The sequence below is a fragment of the Dermacentor variabilis genome, chromosome 1 (genome assembly GCF_050947875.1).
Source record: "Dermacentor variabilis isolate Ectoservices chromosome 1, ASM5094787v1, whole genome shotgun sequence".
Classification (NCBI taxonomy): Eukaryota; Metazoa; Arthropoda; class Arachnida; order Ixodida; family Ixodidae; genus Dermacentor; species Dermacentor variabilis.
This window is the reverse complement of record NC_134568.1, coordinates 90,801,961-90,821,374: the sequence shown is the minus strand read 5'-3', so window position 1 is coordinate 90,821,374 and position 19,414 is coordinate 90,801,961. Positions and strand designations below refer to the sequence as shown.

General features: G+C 39.1%; 1 protein-coding gene across 2 annotated transcripts in view; it reads right to left on the bottom strand.

The window, feature by feature from the left end:
- Positions 1–250: 250 nt before the first annotated feature.
- LOC142580357 (uncharacterized) overlaps positions 251–19,414 on the bottom strand; it is a 205,679-nt gene continuing 186,515 nt past the window's right edge. For both annotated transcript variants that reach the window (XM_075691144.1, XM_075691145.1), the window contains exons 47-55: positions 19,045–19,124; positions 12,341–12,468; positions 8,064–8,267; positions 7,810–7,883; positions 7,615–7,716; positions 7,358–7,528; positions 4,922–5,062; positions 4,754–4,835; positions 251–4,656 (exon numbers count right to left, since the gene is read on the bottom strand). In XM_075691144.1, the coding sequence (XP_075547259.1) occupies positions 4,510–4,656; positions 4,754–4,835; positions 4,922–5,062; positions 7,358–7,528; positions 7,615–7,716; positions 7,810–7,883; positions 8,064–8,267; positions 12,341–12,468; positions 19,045–19,124 (1,129 nt within the window). In that variant the 3' untranslated portion in view covers positions 251–4,509. The remainder of the gene's footprint in view (positions 4,657–4,753; positions 4,836–4,921; positions 5,063–7,357; positions 7,529–7,614; positions 7,717–7,809; positions 7,884–8,063; positions 8,268–12,340; positions 12,469–19,044; positions 19,125–19,414) is intronic.

Below are 19,414 nucleotides of genomic sequence, written 5' to 3'. Positions count from 1 at the left end.
GCACCTTTTTTATCAAATCTCTAGATAGTTCTTGACCTACTCCGTGCTCAACCCAGGGCTGCCTTGAACCACAGCCTGATTGGAGCATATGTGCAATTGGCAGTCAGAACTACAGCGCACCCCTCAGGTAACCCTGCTGACTTTTTGAAAAGAGAAAAGAAAGAGCACATTTGCCAACAAAGTAGTGTGTGCATAAGGAGAGAGGCATGACATGTAAAATATGAACATTTTATAGAAAACAGACCAGCTGTTTCAGGGACATATCATTTTAATTTTAAATATTGAAGAGACCGAAACATTACTAAAGGCTTGCCATTTCACATCAAACATGCAAACATATCGCATCAAATTTCTTTATTCTAACAGGAGCGCACAGACAAAATAATTTTATGGTTGTTGACAAAACAAGAAACCTGAAAGCAGAAGCTGATCACAAATGAGGACATGTTGTAGCACATTTTAGTTTCCGATAAAGCTACACCAACTTCAACTTCACTGCAGTTAAACATGTCATACACTGAGAAACTCTGAAGGAATGACAAGTATACCAACTAATGCAGTAGAAGGAACATTGCAATGTGAAGTAACTTTGTAGCATAAGAAAACAATTTAATCAAAGCGACTTGTCATTCTAGATTGAATGGTTCACACGCTATTAAAGATAACCTTTCCAGACAAGTTCAGCATTTCTTGGCAACTTCATCTACTGTTAGTACAAAAGATTAGAAAAATCATTTTAAGCCACTTTATTCACAGCTGCCATAGTTTTCGCTTTGGCACATTGAGCTGTCACGGGGACGGCAGCCTGTTTGTAGGCAGTCTTCACTGGGTACATATAAACATAAATATTAGACTGTGTGATGTATGTTTAAACGTACAAAAATAAACTAAATGTCAGCAAACGATGTTATTCACTGCATGCACATTTTTAGAGAGGTAAGGAAGGACCCAAGTTTTATAGAAGGAGACTATGCAGTGCATCCAAATTAGTGTCCCTGAACAGCAAAAATTCATTCACTGGATGATCACCACATGTCTGCATGATCATGATCACCACAGGTCTGCAGGAAATGACCATGCGTTATGTAACACCATAATGCACCTAGCTTTCACTGCAGTACAACTTCCTCACCATGATAATTTTTTTTCTATGCAGGAAAGCAGTCATGAATGTATTGCAAAGGATTCACACCAGACAGACTGTCCCATAATTGCTCCTTCCCCCAGACCAAATAAACATGAAAATTTCAGCGGTAATGCACTAAACTCTGAAATACAAGAACACTGGATGCTCCTTGCAGAACTATAAAAATTGTGAGTTGCTATGGGCATGAATATAAGACAAGAGTTGGAATTCATGTGCCTGCGTTTTACTCCAACGTGAAGTGAATGTGACAATGGCGCAAGTATATGACCTATTTTTTGCTGTTTACCTAACGTAATGTGCACTACGATGTAAGATTATGCAAGCAGCAACAAATCAGTGCCTGCACCTTCTTGTTTACTCTTGTTTCTCCTTGTATGTGCAAAATTTTTTAAGGTGCTCTAGATGCAAATATTAAGTTAAGCCTGGTGATAGATTAGAATTCCAAGATGCCCAAAGCATCACTTTTACAGAGGGCATAGCTTCCGTAAGTCAGAAAATTATGTGAACATAGGACAGGATCGACTACGCTGCCTTGAAAATATGGTACCAACTCCTACGATGTATAACGGTGCGTTTAAAATTGGCAAATTGTAGTCAACCACAGAAAATAAAAAAATAGTATGCATTACACTCCATTTTTCCATTAAAGAAACTGCCCTTTGGCAAATTTTACTAGCTTTTTCCAAAGAAATTTCTTATTCTACCATTTTAAATTGCTCTGTTTGCACTACTGCATGTATTTGCTGGAGTGTGCCACACTTTGTGGTGCTCTGTGAGCAGGTAGCAGCATTTATCAGAGCGCGACTTGCATGATTGCTGATACTTCCTGCACGTAAACTCTGAAATTTCACCATGCCAACATTAATTACATCGAGGTTCAAATGTTGAATACATGCTAGAGGCTAAAAAATTTGCAAAGCACACCCAGCATCCCTCAAGACTAAAGCACAAGTAAGTTGTTTGACACCCTTCCTATTATATTTCACACCTTCCTATTATATTTGCATGACTAACAACCTTGTCTTTCTCAGCATCTAATACTTCCAAGAGGTCAACTTTTGTTGTAAGATTTTGTAGGCTGTATATATATATATATATATATATATATATATATATATATATATATATATATATAAATTTTGTTTACTTCAAATTTCTGTTATAGAATGCAGTCTTTAACGCATACTGTAAACATTATAGAGGGAGCCAAAAGCTATAATCTTGCCGTGAGCAGAACTGCATGATGGAATAAGCAGAAGTAGGTGCCATATGGCGCGTACTGAAGGAGTGAAGTCAGCTTGTCTCAAATGAATTAAAGGACAGTCTGAGCTGTATAACATATGCAAGGACATTCAAGGGTGTTGGAAATACTTGGCAGATGGGAGGGGTTAGGGCGGTCCACAACAGCCACTTGAAAACTGTACTTTTTGACCACAGTGCCATGAACAATGGCAATCATTCTGCAGGCTTGGAATTATCACCCAACCAACCCTCAAATGTTACAGAACATTCAGTTTTGAAGAGCAACTGTTATAGTACCATATAAAGTGTACCAATTGTATATATGGTTTCTATTCAGACTAGACACAGGGTTAATGCAATGCATTAGCATGTATTTATGAGGGTGAGTCAATATACAAGTCACAAATTTTCAGACACAAAGCTACTTGAAGTTTAAACTATACACCTTTTGCTGCTAAATAATGGCATCCATGAAAAAAAATTAAAGTCTCCCACCACAGTAACTCAGCTGCAGCCAGTTTAGATAGCAGATATGTTGCATTAGTGTAGGACACGAGCGCTCAAATTGGCACCTCCTTCAAGCCTAAAGACTGGCGAGACAGAAAATGCTAAGAGAAATGCTCTCAGTGTATGGTGAAGGGTGCACAATCAAAAATGAAAGAAACAACATCACAGACGAGGAACATCACTGTCATCCCATGCATGTCAATATAAGACCACAGCATAGCATATGGAAGCAACTGATATGTGATGAAGGACATGTGATGACAGACACGGGGCCTGTATAGTTTGGGTTCAATTCATAACCCAACTCCAGCGCATTGAATGACTGACTCAAATAAAGTACAAGGTTCGAAAAAGTATGTGACTACTATTGATTGTGCCGAATGTGACTGTAAAAGCAACCTATGAGTGTCATTTACTACAGGCTTTAAAAAAACATACACATATAATGATGGGACATGTTTCCGAATTGGGATAAAGTTATGTTGAAGCATGCCTACACATGCAGTAATTTACTGACAATTATTTTTTTCTACCTCCATATTGTGGCTCATATATTGACTAACCCTTGCACAGAAAGTTAACAAATGATATTCAATGAAGAAAAGAGAGAGTCTACCCCCAAAATTCAAAACATTGCACTAAAAGTGCCCATACCTGAGCACACATTTTTTGTATTACTTAATTGTGATATGTGAAAATGATAGAACTATCCTATAAAAATACTGCATTATAAATAGCCTTAGCATTAATGTGCCCCTTTACATGTTCTTTTGTCACACTGAACATATCATCACAGTGCTACTAACAGTACCTAGGTTCGAACAGATAATATGAATGTTTTGCCAGGCGCACATATTTCATACTACATTCAAATGACTTTGAATGCTAGGATTTACATTTTCATTTTCTCTAAAAAGCACATCTTCAGATACACAGAACTGTCTTTCACAAATGGCTTGAATTTAACAAATGGGAAACCATGCCTGTGATATTTCATTGAAATTTTTATGTTTTGAGAAGTCTTGGTATAAGGCAATGATTTATAAGTATGATTGATAAGTATGATATAAGTATGATTTATGCCCATAGTGTATAGTAAGTGTCCATTAACGTGAAAAGGAATGTAATGTTCATGAAATATGAAACGCAAGTTGTGCAAGTTGTTTACAATTTAATCGTGTATATCTGGCAGTCACAGAATCATGGCAGCTTACTTTGCTTACAATACACACAATAGTGGCAACTTGAAATGCAAATGTTGTACTATATGAATACATGCATGTATACTCTAGAAAATGAAACAAGATAATTTTTCACAATAAAATACTGTATGTACATATAACTATTTACATGACTCCTGTAAAATCACTTTGGTAAGAAAACAGTTGTTCTTTGACTCACACCTAAGCTCTCGCATGTTTCCCCACTTCATCAGTTATATCTAAAGAACTGTACATCAAAAAATTTTGTCAATTACAGTGTGTCTATGCATGCCGTTAATTTTGTATCCCTCAACAGAGTAAAGTTCAAATGAGATATTTGTTTCAAATTTTCTTGTAGCCATAGACACTGGCTTAGTGTAAAGTCATCAACTGCTTGCAGAGCTACAGCGGTCAACTGAGCAATCCACGTAAAGACTCTGCAACTTTTGGCTCAAACTTTGATATCCATTTGATGTTGTTTTCCACATCTTGGAGGCATTCTCTCCGAGACTGCTTTGTCATATCTGTTTCAGGATGCTCCTTGAGAAACTCTTTGATCTGTAGATAAAGCAATACACAAATATTCTGGCGCTGCACCCCTACCATTGATTATAAGCATAGAACTTAGGTGTAGTAACTAGCAATGGTTGGTTACCTCCTGCATCTTCTCAGGAGTGTTGAAATCACTGCAGACAACACGAAGCAATTTCCCTGGTATGCGAGAATGCTTGCCAAACCTAACAAAATGAAAACAGTGAAAGGGATCACACGTAATCCTTGGTAATGGTTAATTAGAAGCATGCTTTCCAGCATTGCCACTTACTTGTAGATTATGGAGTTCCAGTTTTCTCTTAAAAAGTTCCAAGCAAGATCATGCCCCTTGGGGTTACTTACAACTGTCCCAAAAACTGTAGCAATATCTTGACCTCTTATCTTTGTTTCATCAAAAGTAAAGTTGAGGTATCTAGAATAGGCATTGAAGTTATGCAGTGAGTCTTTGCAATTATGCCAGACATGTTCAAAAAGGATGCTGAGAGAACAAAACAATGGGAGTACCCTACTCACACAAATACAACACAAAATTTTCTCAGCACAACTACTAGCCTGAGAAAGCATCTTTTGTTACATTTGTAACCACGCAAAAATACACCGAGTATCACTTTATTTTTCCCACTATCATGTGATGGAGGGGATGACGCTCTGCTAGAGAATGAGGACGCAATGAACGAACAAGGGGGTTGCAGAGCAAAGAATTATGTACATCCATTTAATGCACTAATGATTCATAACATCAACAGAGTGATGATGAACCAAATGTCACATATGCTGTTGAAGTTCATACTGTGCTGTGCAGTGTGCAACCGTTCTGTCTGTCCTGACGTGTGCCCATGTGGCTTCACTTGTGCACAGCCACTCAGTGCACATAACTTTGGCTTTGTGGGGCTTTGGGGCACAACACCTCATGGTTTTTGCATAGAGAAGCGCAGCTGTGCAGGTAGTCTCGTACTAGTGCACATCAATGACAGATTATGCATCAAATTATACAATAACATTTCCAAAATCTTCTCATTTAAGCTCAAGGCTATGGTTACACTGCAAATAGCTAATTAGCATTGTAATCCCAGTCAAAAAAAGACCATTGCGGTTTCCAATTGATTGGCCGAAATGAAACTTCCTTGATGCTTGTGATATTGAATTGCTCACAAACAAGATCATTTCAAATTCAATTACAGAGGCTTACTTATGCACAAAGTTATTCATTCCAAAGAGGTATCCACCATATCATTAAATGTAACCTCACTCTCATGCTCTATATGCCAAGAAAATTTATATCACCAAGTAGTGTTAGTGTTTAAAATAAATAGATATAAAATTGTGTAGCAAATTTTGTAACTGTAAACAGTAAATACTTCTTTCAACTCCTGCAACTCCTTTCCAATGATCATGCAAAACTGCAGGAGTTGAATTTTAATTATGCTATTATTCTATTAACTATTTTGTTGTTTCATAGCATTACTCATTCATATGTCAATTCCGAGTGACATCAATCAGCATATAGAGTCCCATTAAGACTAACTGGCATTTAGGGTCCTGATAAGAGCAGTTATTTATAGATTTCTCTATGTATCTCAGAATAACAGCAACATGTATCTAAACATGCAACTCTTAGGCTTCAAATGGAGCCAATTGGACGCAGAGTGAGGCCCCTTCATACCTATTACTACAAACGGTACCCACATTGATGCTCAGTTGTAACCAAGCAGACACAACAAAGTTTTGGCAACACAAAAATGTCTAATTGTGTCCCACTGAAAACACAATTGGACCCAATAAATCTTTTTGGACTGGGATATAAACATATGGGGTGGGTGTATGTATGTATATATATGGGGGGTCACCATCATCAGCCTGGTTACACCCACTGCAGGGCAAAGGCCTCTCCCATACTTCTTCAACTACCCCGGTCATGTACTAATTGTGGCCATGTTGTCCCTGCAAACTTCTTAATGTCATCCGCCCACCTAACTTTCTGCCGCCCCCTGCTACGCTTCCCTTCCCTTGGAAACAAGTCCGTAACCCTGAATGACCATCGGTTATCTTCCCTTCTCATTACATGTCCTGCCCATGCCCATTTCTTTTTCTTGATTTCAACTAAGGTGTCATCAACCCGTGTTTGTTCCCTCATCCAATCTGCTCTTTTCTTATCCCTTAACGTTACACCCATCATTATTCTTTCCATAGCTCGTTGCGTCGTCCTCAGTTTAAGCAGAACCCTTTACGTAAGCCTCCAGGTTTCTGCCCCATACGTGAGTACTGGTAAGACACAGCTGTTATATACTTTTCTCTTGAGGGATAGTGGCAACCTGCTGTTCATGATTTGAGAATTCCTGCCAAACGCACCCCAGCCCATTCTTATTCTTCTGATTATTGCAGTCTCATGATCCGGATCATGATTTATTTTCTGATTCGTCAGCAGTGCCAACTCAAACTATATTTATGCACATACGATACAAGAACATTTTATATGAATGTGACATATGCACATTTATGAAACGTGCAACTCCTACCTTCATTTTTTCTTCACAAGAGCAAGATAATTATTGACCCTACATATACCACAAGAGAATTAATGTAAATTTTCAACATGCTTCTGCAAGTGCCTGGTTCAAATTATGTTTTGAGAAGCAGAATCATAGATATTATACATTTTAGGCCTATAGCACATTTCACATATTAAAAAAACCTTCCGTGTACATACCTGGAGAGTATAACTTCATCCTGAACTTGTCCAAGACCGGTCATTATTTTAATTTTTTCGGCATGGTTAGGCTCTCGAAGGTATTTTTCAAACACTTGCTGCCATGTGCTTTCATCGCCGATTTGCCTCATGCCATAGTGAAATACAATGTTCTTGAAATTTGGTTCTAGCCTAGAAAACAAATATTCAAATTAGTTCTTTTTACATAATGTTTAGCCGTGAAGTCAGCAGTATGTCTCTGGATGACCAGCACTTACGATTCTCCATTCAGCCAAGTTTTGAAAGCATGACTGGCAACATGGAGACAACTTTTCTCACCGCATCTGCAAGCGACCTTGAATATAGCTGCCCTCCTTAGCCTGCAAAAGATATGAGTAAACTTAGCAAAGGAAGCAACACACAGCAGAACATTCAGTAAGTCAAATAATACTTGGTGAAAAGAAAAGCATTACCTTTCTAAATGAGTTCCTGTGTCACTAAACTTAACACCTTTGAGAGCTTCAGTGAGTAAACTTCTGATAAATGCCTGGAAAAAAAGACCATATCATTTCTAAAACAGCTTGTTTTTATATTTTTACTTCTTGTTTGTGGATAGCTCTTTTGTAATCAGCTGTTACTTTATCCTTTGCTAACAAAATCAAGCTGCATGGAGTAGCTTCTTCTAGTAAAAATATTAATAAAGTATATTAAAAAATCTGCCTCTTGCCTTGTAATGCTTTCCAGTCTCGGTGCCAGTGAGGCGATGATGCAGGAAGGAAGTTGCTGTGGAAAATATTGACCATGGGACATAATGGTTCTCCTGGACAATGTATCTGCTCAGATTCAGGGCAGACATGTAGCTCAGATGGCCTGCTCTAGCCAGGAAAAAGGCTTCTGCCAGTAGCTCTCCCCTGTCACTTGGAGTAAAAGCCTGTGGAACATAATATAGAATTTTTTAACAAAGAGCTGTTAGTTCATGCATGTGCGGTTGAACCTTTAATCAGTCAAGTTCATTGTGGTTGAAGCAAAGAGCTTTCTTAAATAGCAAATTTTGTTAATTCCCATGTTTTATCAATGCAAATAAATAGTAATTGATTAACTTAGAACAGTCTGAATAACTAGCATGTCTGCTGTCAGCTCTTGCCTTGCACCGGCACCGGTAGCAGCATTACTTGAGCCACCCACATACACTTGCTTCTAAACCTGAACATTCACCTCCAGTTTCCCTCTACTTCTTGCTGTGTGCTGTATGATGTAAGGAGCTCAAAAAGAAACTGTGCGAGCTTGCACTCTCCTGCTCCTTGCTGTTCACTTGAATGCACTTCATTTCATTCTCTCTGCCCGCCAGCAGCTCCAACTGCTTAGAACAGTATCAAATGTTGTGCATGTGCAACTTTAGATAAGGTCTCAGTAGAAAACATTCCTAGGTTATGGACACAAATGGAATGTTTTCTACTGAGACCTTATCTACACCTGCACACGTACAACATTTTATACTGTTCTGAGTGACTGGAGCTGCTGGTGAGCAGAGAGAAGGAAATGAGGTGCATTCGAGTGAAGAGCAAGCAGCAGAAGAGTACAAGCTCACACCGTTTATTTTCAAGATCCTTATATCATGGAGAACGCCTAGCAGAATATATCTCACGATTACTGTCGACGTAAGTGCGATTATCATTTAAGCAATGTAGCTGCACACCATATTGCTGAAGACACATTTATTTACAATCTGTAGCGGGGAAGTAGACAAAGAATACCAATCGCATTAAAACACCCAGCCACCACAAAGCCACCACAGACCACGGTGTTTAGACCTTTGGATGGTACAACGAAAGCTTCAATAAATGTGGCTTCCCAATTGCAGCCTATTTTGTACCGCTGGCCACCACAGACTACAGTATTTACAGCTTTGGACACCATAAAGAAAGCTTCACTAAATGCAGCCTCCCAAGTGCAGCCAGTTTTGCCCTGCTGGCACTGTAGAATTGAGTTCCACCTCACCCAACTTCAAGTGAACTATGGTGTGATTACATAGGCATCTTTTTCTGGCATAAAACTTTAATTTTCGTTGTCGGCTAGAAAAGCACGTGTTCTCACTTTTATCAGTCGGACATGTAATTTTCTTTTTTGTTTCAATTGAGCAAGAGCGATGGTTTAGAAGCTAGATAGCGAACAGCAGCAGCACGCTAAAGTGGGCGAAGTAGGCTAAGAATGCTAATTGCATAACCCATTTCATGCTACACTACTATACCAAATCCTGAGCAAAAATGGCAAAGTTATGTAAATATTCCAGTTGTCAACATGTTTTTCTTCTTCAGAAAGAATAAATTCACTAGTTCTTGCACAGCCCCATGGATTCTGTGCTGCCATCTACCAGAAGCACAACAAATCAATGAGACGAAACCAGCTTGTTCATGGCATTGCTAGAACATGAAGAGTACCATCTGTGAGCTGAGCTTGTTCTTGGACGTTTTTACCAGAAACACATAGACGAACCCAGCTCGTCAACAGCACGGAACGGGTTAATATGACCAATAAATTAAAATATCTGACTATCACTTCACCATGTTGTCGTGACAGCTGTACTCATAGATAATGGGTGTACGGATGAAAGCTAGGGAAGCATAACCAAAACAGCCCAACAAAATTTAATTTCGAAGGCCATAGATTTTTTGTTTTTGCACATGAGAACGTCTTGACTAACGTAGCAAGCATGGCATGATTCAGTGGCTGCTGAGTTGCAGGCCCACTAAATGCTTCATGCTCATGAAGAATAAAGTGACATATGTATGAACTTATTTTACACTTAGAGCATCGTGATTGAATTGCACTTTTTAAAGGTTCATTGTGTTTTGTGTAAGTCACATGAAGCATGGCTGTATTGTAGCTCACACCACCTTGTAGTATATTTTAAGAGCCACACATACCTTGAGAGGCTGCTCTGCTCACTAGTTTTAAAGAGCGCTCAGCTTTTTTTTTTGCCAAGGTAGAAATGGACGAAAGTGCAATAACAGGCCAGCCACTGCGGGAACTTGCTTGTGAACCGCATGTAAAAGCATACCAGACATCTTGTTTTCCATGTGTAAGTTTGACTGTGTTCACTGTTACATTTTAACCATGGATATAGATCAAACAGGCACTACTTAACACAAATGTGACTGTCAGGTCACAGAAGCACAACTGTTTTTGCTGACGTGTTATTCAGCGCATGCAGCCAATGTTTGTCAGTAAGGTTCTGATGAGGTGCTGAGTCAGCAAATGATATGGTGATGTATTTTTCATGCCACTTCTGCATGAGTACTTTTTGAAGAGGCTGTTTGCAAATGCAATGCATGAGTTCTCCATTCGATCAAAACTGCAAATGAAAATAGCCACAAAATCAAGCGAAATTCACATGGGCTTCAATAAAAGTGTTTAAGGGAAGAAAAGAAGTTTCGCTGAACTGAAAATTTTGTTCAATCAAACCACAGCTGTGTAGTGTTTTGTATTTAATATGTTGATATCAATTGTAACTGTTATTTGTCTTTTTTGTTCGTTAGAAACAGAAATAAACAAACTATTACATTTTCAATCAGCAGATTTACTCCAAGAAGGCTATGGTTGTCTTTAGTGTGCATCTTTTAGTGCTGCACAAGAAACTAACCTGCTAATGAGCTTTTATCACAGTTTAAAAGGAACAATATGGCCTGTTGCATGGCGATTTGTGTACGAATCGCTACTTCATTAAGTATGTTCTAGTTGGCCAGTTTAGTCCATAATATCATTTTTTCTGTATATTAACTACATTATTTCCCGACTTCATGAGGTTAAATAAGAAGGTTCTTTGTTGCATGTTTTAGCTGCAACAAAAATACCCTATCACACGCATACTGCTGTATGTCTTATCCCTTTTCATTTAAGATAAAGTTATTAAGATACAATGTCCACTTCCAAGGCACTTTCTTTTTCATGTGCAATTCACTGAAAATTGGCGACAACTCTTTTTGTTAAATTTACCTCACTGTTGCAGTTCTTGAAAAAATTCACTATAAACACTACGTACAATATAGTCCATTTTTACAGAAAACAGCGAGTTGAAGATAATTGAAGGATGAGTTTGTATGCTTGTACTTAAGTTGTGACTGTATGTAACAGTAATAATTTGTAGCGCAAGTTCAAAATGTCTGTAATTTTTCTTCCCCGAGCGTTGTTTTTATCTCCTTATCTAAGAAACATGCACAGTACTGCTGTTTCAGACTGCAATGTTACTATGATTATACTGTAATTTGAGCTTGGGAAAAATGTCTTGTAGACAGATATGTCACATGTAGGACATTCCCGACATGTCGTTTAACCATATAGGCATTTTTTATCAATGGTCCATGTTACAAGGATAGGCCATATCTTGTACAACTTGACCTAGAGGTTTGACACCTGTAAACATCCTTTTCATCAAGACTTATGAGATTCTGCAGCACTTAATCTATGTCAGTGCCTTCATTGCTAAACCAACTTTATGAAGACCATGCCTCCAGTTTTGTAGGCTTCTGTGCTTCTATCTGTAACACTTCCTTTATCATATATCACAAAGAGCAGTGCTAGAAAGGTAGTGATGTAACCACAAGTATAATGTCATCATCACTTTGTCTACTATTTCCTGTAACACCACCTTATGGCAATGCAACAGCTATCTCATTCTCATTCACTGAAACCCTTCAAGTTAACAGACCTACCGCATACAAAGCTTATGTCTGTGTTGCTCCCCAGCAGCCATGATTATATAACTAGCCAAACTTTTAAGTATGTCAAGTCTGAGAATTACCTTATTGTACCTTCTTGTACAAATACGCTATAAAGACTACATACAAAACAGTCTATTTTTACAGAAAACTGCCACTTTCATACACTGTCATTTCAATCCTCTATTTTATGTACTTACAAAACATACCACAATTTGTAGTCCAAATTAAGAATGGTTGGAAATAATACTGGTACTTAATTATTTGGTGTACATAAATTTCAACTTACATTAATGTCCCGTTTAAGTACGTCTTCAAGTAGAAGAAAGTTCTTTTTGTCATACTTCACAAAGAAGACTCCAGTCATGTTGTTGTTGAATTTAACCCATGCGTTTTCAGAAACTGCGAGTTTGAATGCTGTAAAATACAGAAGTACATTTCATCAAGTTTGTAGTTTATCAATGCATAGAGTGACTAAATATTCCAGTACATTGTGGGAACTAGTGCATATTCGATCAAAAACAAGTGAAGGCAAGTGCAACTACTGCCAGAAATGACTACCTGGTCTTTAAATTCTCAGGCTACAGTGTACCAAATGTTGCAAAAATAAGAATGCTAGGTAAGCATGACTCTTATTCTGGGTAAACTGCTGGCTCACTTGATATTGAGTTTTGCACAGAGGTAGAATTCTGTGGTGGATGCATCTTTTATGCTACATTGGGTGCATTACTCTGTTTCATCCAGAATAAATCAGAAGTATGTGTTGCTTAAGCAAAACCAAACGGAAAGCATAGAATTTGAAAGAACAGAACTGTGACACTCTTTGTCATTGTAACAGAGAAACAAGGTGCATGCTGTGTTTTGCATGCAGCCTACGGTTTCATCCTAACAATGACAGACGACACCACCATTTCATTTCCACAAATTCTATACTTATTGTCTGGCATTGCCACAGATGACACATGCTTTTTATTTATTTTTGATGAAACAGGCAAGTATGGTGATAAATGGTGGTATTAAAATGTATTCATTGTGAAATTTGATCTGTGTGCAAAATTTGAGTGCAAGCCGGCCAGCGGTTTAGCTTGAAGAGTCATGTATAACTAGCGCTCCCACTAACGCAAAATTCTGTAGATTGTCTGATAACTTTTTTGTTTCAAGCAGTACTGACATGCAGCAAAGCAATGCAGTAAAGCAATGCAGTACAAACCAATAATAGTAAATAATTTTGGGAATTTATTTCAAATGTGGTCAGAGGCAGCTAGTTTTGTACTTGATACTGGTGTAAAATTAGTATTTTTTTATTTATTTAAAAGGCACAATGTACATTTCTCACATTACATTCCCCTCATACTGTGTGCCTCACTAACATTGTAAAAATATAGCTTTATGCCTATACTTATATACTTACAAGTTTCATGATGCCTGCAAATTTGCTTGTTATAGTCAAGTGGTTTTTACATGAGGATTCAGCCCCAGAGTGCCATCTGGGAACATATTTATGCAATAGGACACCAGCAGTATGTAACTCCACTATCTTGGCAGGCTCGGTGTCAGAAATGTGTATTTTTATACATATATAGCCGACTTCTACCTAACTCAAAATGTGCCATCACTGAAGAAATCATATATTAAACTGCACAACTTGAGGCTTCTATTGTGTTGTATCCAGTCACTTACCTGTGCTTACAAAAATCTTTGGACTGCATGATATCATGAGTCAAACTGAAAAATGTGCTTAGGGTACTGTGCAATGACTCAATCTCATGCCAGTGTTTCCTGTTTACATTGAAGTTCTACTATTTTATTTTATTTGGTGCCAGCTGTTTTCGGAAAACAGCTGTTTCAAAGCACCAATCTTCTGCAGAGGCAATCAGCATATCCCAGTGGCATAGAGGAAAATTTATATCGGGGGGGGGGGGGGGGGGTTCCGCCGACAACTACCACTCCTTCTCCTCCTTCACATCTCTCTCTCTCTCCATATATATATATATATATATATATATATATATATATATATATGTGTGTGTGTGTGTGTGTGTGTGTGTGTGTGTGTGTGTGTGTGTGTGTGTGTGTGTGTGTGTGTGTGTGTGTGCATGTGTTGAAGATGTACACAACGCAAAGACAAATTCCTAGCAATCCCCGGACAAGAATGCTTTAACAATGAGGATGCATGTTTCGCAGTCACTTCGCATCAAATTATGCTATCATCCTTATGTTATTTTTAAAAAGGATGATATTAAAAAACGTAAAATTTCATTTACGAATTCATGCATTTATATAATGTATGGGAATGACATGACTTGGAAAAATTAACAGCGCTAAAAACAGGGCCATACAAAAACAGGACAGCACACTATCATGTGTGTTCTCATTCGCAGGCCAGACTTGTTGCAGCCCAGATAACAGTGGAGATCACCTAGTTTTCCAGCCAGGTCTTCTAGTGAGTGGTACGGCCACGGCTACGTAGGGGAGAGGGCGGGTACTATTTTGCAAGTTGCCTATCACTCAATCGCGCTTTCGGCATTGTTGGCATGCTATATTATTCTAGATTTAAAAAAAAACAGCTACAAAGTTTTGCGCTAGAACTTTGATAGTCATCTGGCGCAAATATCACTCACTTTTGGTGACTTCCTGTCCAACTTGTTTGAAAAGATGTTTGGAAAGTAACTTGCAATTATCGTAACGTAGTATTCACGCGCTGCATATTGTTATTTGATCACACTCGGGAACTGATGAAGCAGACAGTCCGAAGCAGGGCTGCTTCCTGTTTAGAAGCCCAATAAAAATTACGGCAGTTAATGTTCGCAGTAAAATAAGGGCGACTAGCTCCGAAAGATTTGAAAAAGTTGTGTCTCCTGACACATGTCTATTCTTCTAATTGCCGAGACATTTAGTTAGGATGAGCTCTCTGTAGCAAGCAGCATGTGTTAGGACGGGGTAGGTGACATGGAGGTAATGAATGAAACCGTAACTAGGCTGGCTTCAGGGACAGCAATTGAAGTAGGAGGTAAGACACCAAGGCAATCCGTAGGCAAGCTCTCCCAAGTAACAAAGGACCTATAAAGAAGCAACAAAGAATGAAAGTGTTCAACTCAAGAAATAAGATAGAATTCGTGGAAGTTTGAAAACTGATCAACAAGGAGAAAATAAGGGATGTGAGAAAGACTGAGGAAGCCATAAAAAATGGACGCAGCATGAAATCACTGAGAAGGAAACTTGGCATAGGACAAACCAAGATGTATGCACTGAAAGATAAGCAGGATAATATCATCAGCAATCTCGAAGGTATAGTAAAAGCAGTGGAATGATTCTATACTGACCTGTAAGTACCCAGAGGAGCCACGATACCTCCATTCGAAGCAGTAATGAACAGGTTGCACAGACTCCTTCTATAACTAGCAATGAGGTTAGAAGGGCCTTGCAAGACATGAAATAGGGAAAAGCGGCAGAAGATGGAATAACAGTCAATTTAATCAGAGATGGAGGAGACATAATGCCTGAAAAACTGGCAGCTTTCTATACGAAGTGTCTATCGACTTCAAGGAACCCAGAGAACTGGAAGAATACCAACATTATACTAATCCACAAAAAGGGAGATGTTAAAGAATTGAAAAATTATAGTCTGATTAGCTTACTCCCAGTATTATATAAAATATTCACCAAGATAAATTCCAGTAGAATAAGGGCAACACTGGACTTTAGTTAACCAAGGGAATAGGCTGGCTTCAGGAAGGGATACTCTACAATGGATCACATCCATGTCGTTAATCAGGTAATCAAGAAATCCACAGGTTACAATAAGCCTCTCTATATGGCTTTCATAATTATGAAAAGGAATTTGATTCACTTGAGATACCAGCAGTCATAGCGGCATTACATAATCAAGAAGTACAGGCCACTTACATAAATTTCTTGGAAAATATCTACAGAGATTCCACAGCTACCTTAATTCTCCACAAGAAAAGTAGGAAGATACTTATAAAGAAAGGGGTCAGACACGGAGACACAATCTCTCCAGTGCTATTCACTGCGTGCTTGGAAGAAGTATTCAAGCTATTAAACTGGGAAGGCTTAGGAGTAACGATCAACGGCGAATATCTCAGCAACCTTCGGTTGGCAGATGACACTGTCCTGTTCAGCAACACTCGAGAAGAGTTACAACAAATGATTGAGGACCTTAGCAGAGAGAGAGAGAGAGAGAGAGAGTGTAAGCGTGAGGTTAAAGATTAATATGCAGAAGTCAAAGATAATGATGAATAGCCGGGCAAGAAAACAGGAATTCAGAATCGCCAGTCAGCCTCTAGAGTTTGTGAATAAGTACGTCTACCTAAGTCAATTACTTACAGGGAACCCTGATCATGAGAAGGAAATTTACAGAAGAATAAGAATGAGCTGGAGTGCATAGGCAAACATTGTCAACTCCTGACTGTAAGCTTGCCGTTATCATTGAAAAGGAAGGTGTACAATCAGTGCCCTTTACCGGTGCTGACATATGGGGCAGAAACTTGGAGACTGACGAATAAGCTCGAGAACAAGTTAATGACTGCGCAAAGAGCAATGGAACAAAGAACGTTAGGCATAAAGTTAAGAGGCAGAAAGAGAGCGGTTTGGATCAAAGAGCAAATGGGTATAGCCAATATTCTAATTCACTTTAAGAGAAAGAAATGGAGCTGGGAAGGTCATGTAATGCGTAGGTTAGATAACCGGTGGGCCATTAGGGTTACAAAATGGGTGCGAAGAGAAGGGAAGTACAGTTGAGAATGGTAGAAGACTAGGTGGCGCGATGAAATTAGGAAATTCGTGAGCACCAGTTGGAATCAGCACAGGACAAGGGTAATTGGAGATGGCAGGGAGAGGCCTTCGTCCTACAGTGGACATAAAATAGGCTGATGATGATGATGAGATGAGCCTCAGCTAAACAAGTGGCCACGGCTATCTGGTGTTGAGTGATCAGGCAGGGACGAGATGCTCTGCCTATGTCCATAATTATCCTGCCAGCTTCATTATTGATGCCTTTCATGCACGTCCCCCCCTCCTCGTATCCATCACTCCACTCCCCTTCTTAACAATCTTTTCTGTTAGTCACTGTCGCACTCTTCAACATTCAACAGTCTGTTGAACGGTGTGGTGGCTGCTACGATTCCTATGTTTCTATTTCTGCATGGATTTTGAGGACATTCACCTACCTGCCCTCCCACCTGTTTGTTGTAACAGTTTCTTAGCTTTCCTGAGCCAACAACCCTGTCCTTGATATATTTTGCCATGCGTAAATCGGTGTTCTGTAGGTCTTTCTTTCTTGTCCTGTTCTAGAGTGAAGCTTTTTCAAGCGAAGTTTTCCTTGCCTCTTCCTTCGACTTTCCCACAGCTGCTGCAGCTCTGGCTGTCTTGCACGCCGCGTTGGGGATGGTTCAGAGCATGTATACACGTGGAAGGAGTGTGGCAAAGAGGAAAGGAGACATGATAAACTAGTTTGGACATTTGCATCACGTCGAATGTGCAGAATGCCCTCTGGAGTTCCCTGGGTGTCGATCACCACATTAGCCTCTTGACAGCTGTAATTATCTGTGACCCCCCGCAAAAGCACTGCAGAAATTGCAGCGCTTACCATTCTACTATACCCAAGTCCAGAGGGAAGTTAGATAGATTGGTCGAGAGGAGGGGAGGAGAGGAGGCAGGGAATCTCACAAAACGAGTGAATAACAACCTTGCCACTCTTCGCTCGCAGTTCCCATACAAGGGGGGATAGGGAAAAGGTGACGTGAGAAGGCACGGAAATGCTACTACTATAGACACGACAGGCGGTTGCGGGGAAACCAGATAAACGTAAGTTCAAGAAACAGTGACATGACAACCCCCCTCTCCATTCGGACCACCACTAGCCCTTGCCTTGCTTTCGCATTCAAGCTTTTCCTTTCATTAATGTGGCTTTTTCGGAGCCCACGTCCTGAAACTTTCTCCTGAAACTCCTGAAAAGAAAAAGGGGGGGGGGGGGGGGTTCGACCACCACCTCCCCTGGCTACGCCTATGGCACACCCAATCAATCAGTACTTCAACATTAAATGCAGTTTAGTTTTGCTTAGAGTCAATGCAAAATCGTTTGTTGCTGCCAAAGCAGCTCTCTGTTATGTGCAAAATATAATATATTGTGTTACTATAGGTTAATATAGTAGTGTCGTTGGCTATACTCGCAGAAAACTTTCAATGGCTATGAAGGGAAAGCTGCAGAGGCAAAGCGCGCACAAGTGAGAGCACTCCTGAAAAGTGTCCCGCATTTTAATTCCCGGTAGTTTGGGCTGGGGAAGGCAAAACAAACACATTATTAGCAACGATTAAATAAGACAGAGCACACCACTTTGTGAAAAGGTTTACTTATTTCTTGGCTTTTCCCTTCCACATCTGGGGAAATGCGAAACTGTTGCACGTGGAAGCTGCATCATTTCATCGTCTGTTCCAAGCAACCAAAAGCACTGTCAAATGCTGCCGAACTACTTGGTGCGGTAACACATGTGTAGCAGCCATGCTCCCGTAGCCTTCCCTTCATAGCCACGAAATGTTGTGCGCGAGTATAGTTTAATTTCACTTAATGAGTCACATTAATTATGTGTATTCAATTTGTCATGTCTTCCGCTAAGTCAATTTGGTCAATAAATTACAGCGTGACCAAAGTGCAAAACTTTATGTATGCCTGTTGTGATTTTGGTGTACATTCAGTGCTCCAAGAGAAAAATATAACACAGACAAGTTTCTCTGAGTTTATTATAGCTGCCTTGAATATTCCTTGAATTGAATATTCATTAGTGTTATGATGCATTTTATTGTTTATTTCATTAATAAATATCACTTTTAGCATTTAGCCCTTTGTAAAATGTCTGTGGTAACAGCACTTACACTGACATATCTACATGCCTAGTACAACAACATAGAAATAATTATGGTACATACTATTCCTTACTATGTAGTACTATCTAACATTCTGCATTGTCTACTCACTTTGCTGCGGCTTTGTAAACCAAAGCAGCCCTGTTCTGCCTTCACTGGTCTGGTATGTGAGGGGAATTTTCCAAATGTACCTGAAATTTTAAGATATGTGAACATTAACATCAGAAGTATTATTTCACGAAACGTTATTCAGACTTTTAAACAGAAAATAAAGGATAACGTTGAATCAGGTTAGACCAGAAAATTATTCTTTTGAAATTCTATTTTCATACATTTGCAGACAAAGGTTAGTTACATTAGACAAAATGAAGAGCAAGCTTCGCTTTCTTAAATTTTGCCCCAAATCCTCAGCAGCAGTGTGTCAGTGTAAATCTCATAGATTTCAAAGTATTTTCTTATATTTGGCCAATTTTTGGTGCAG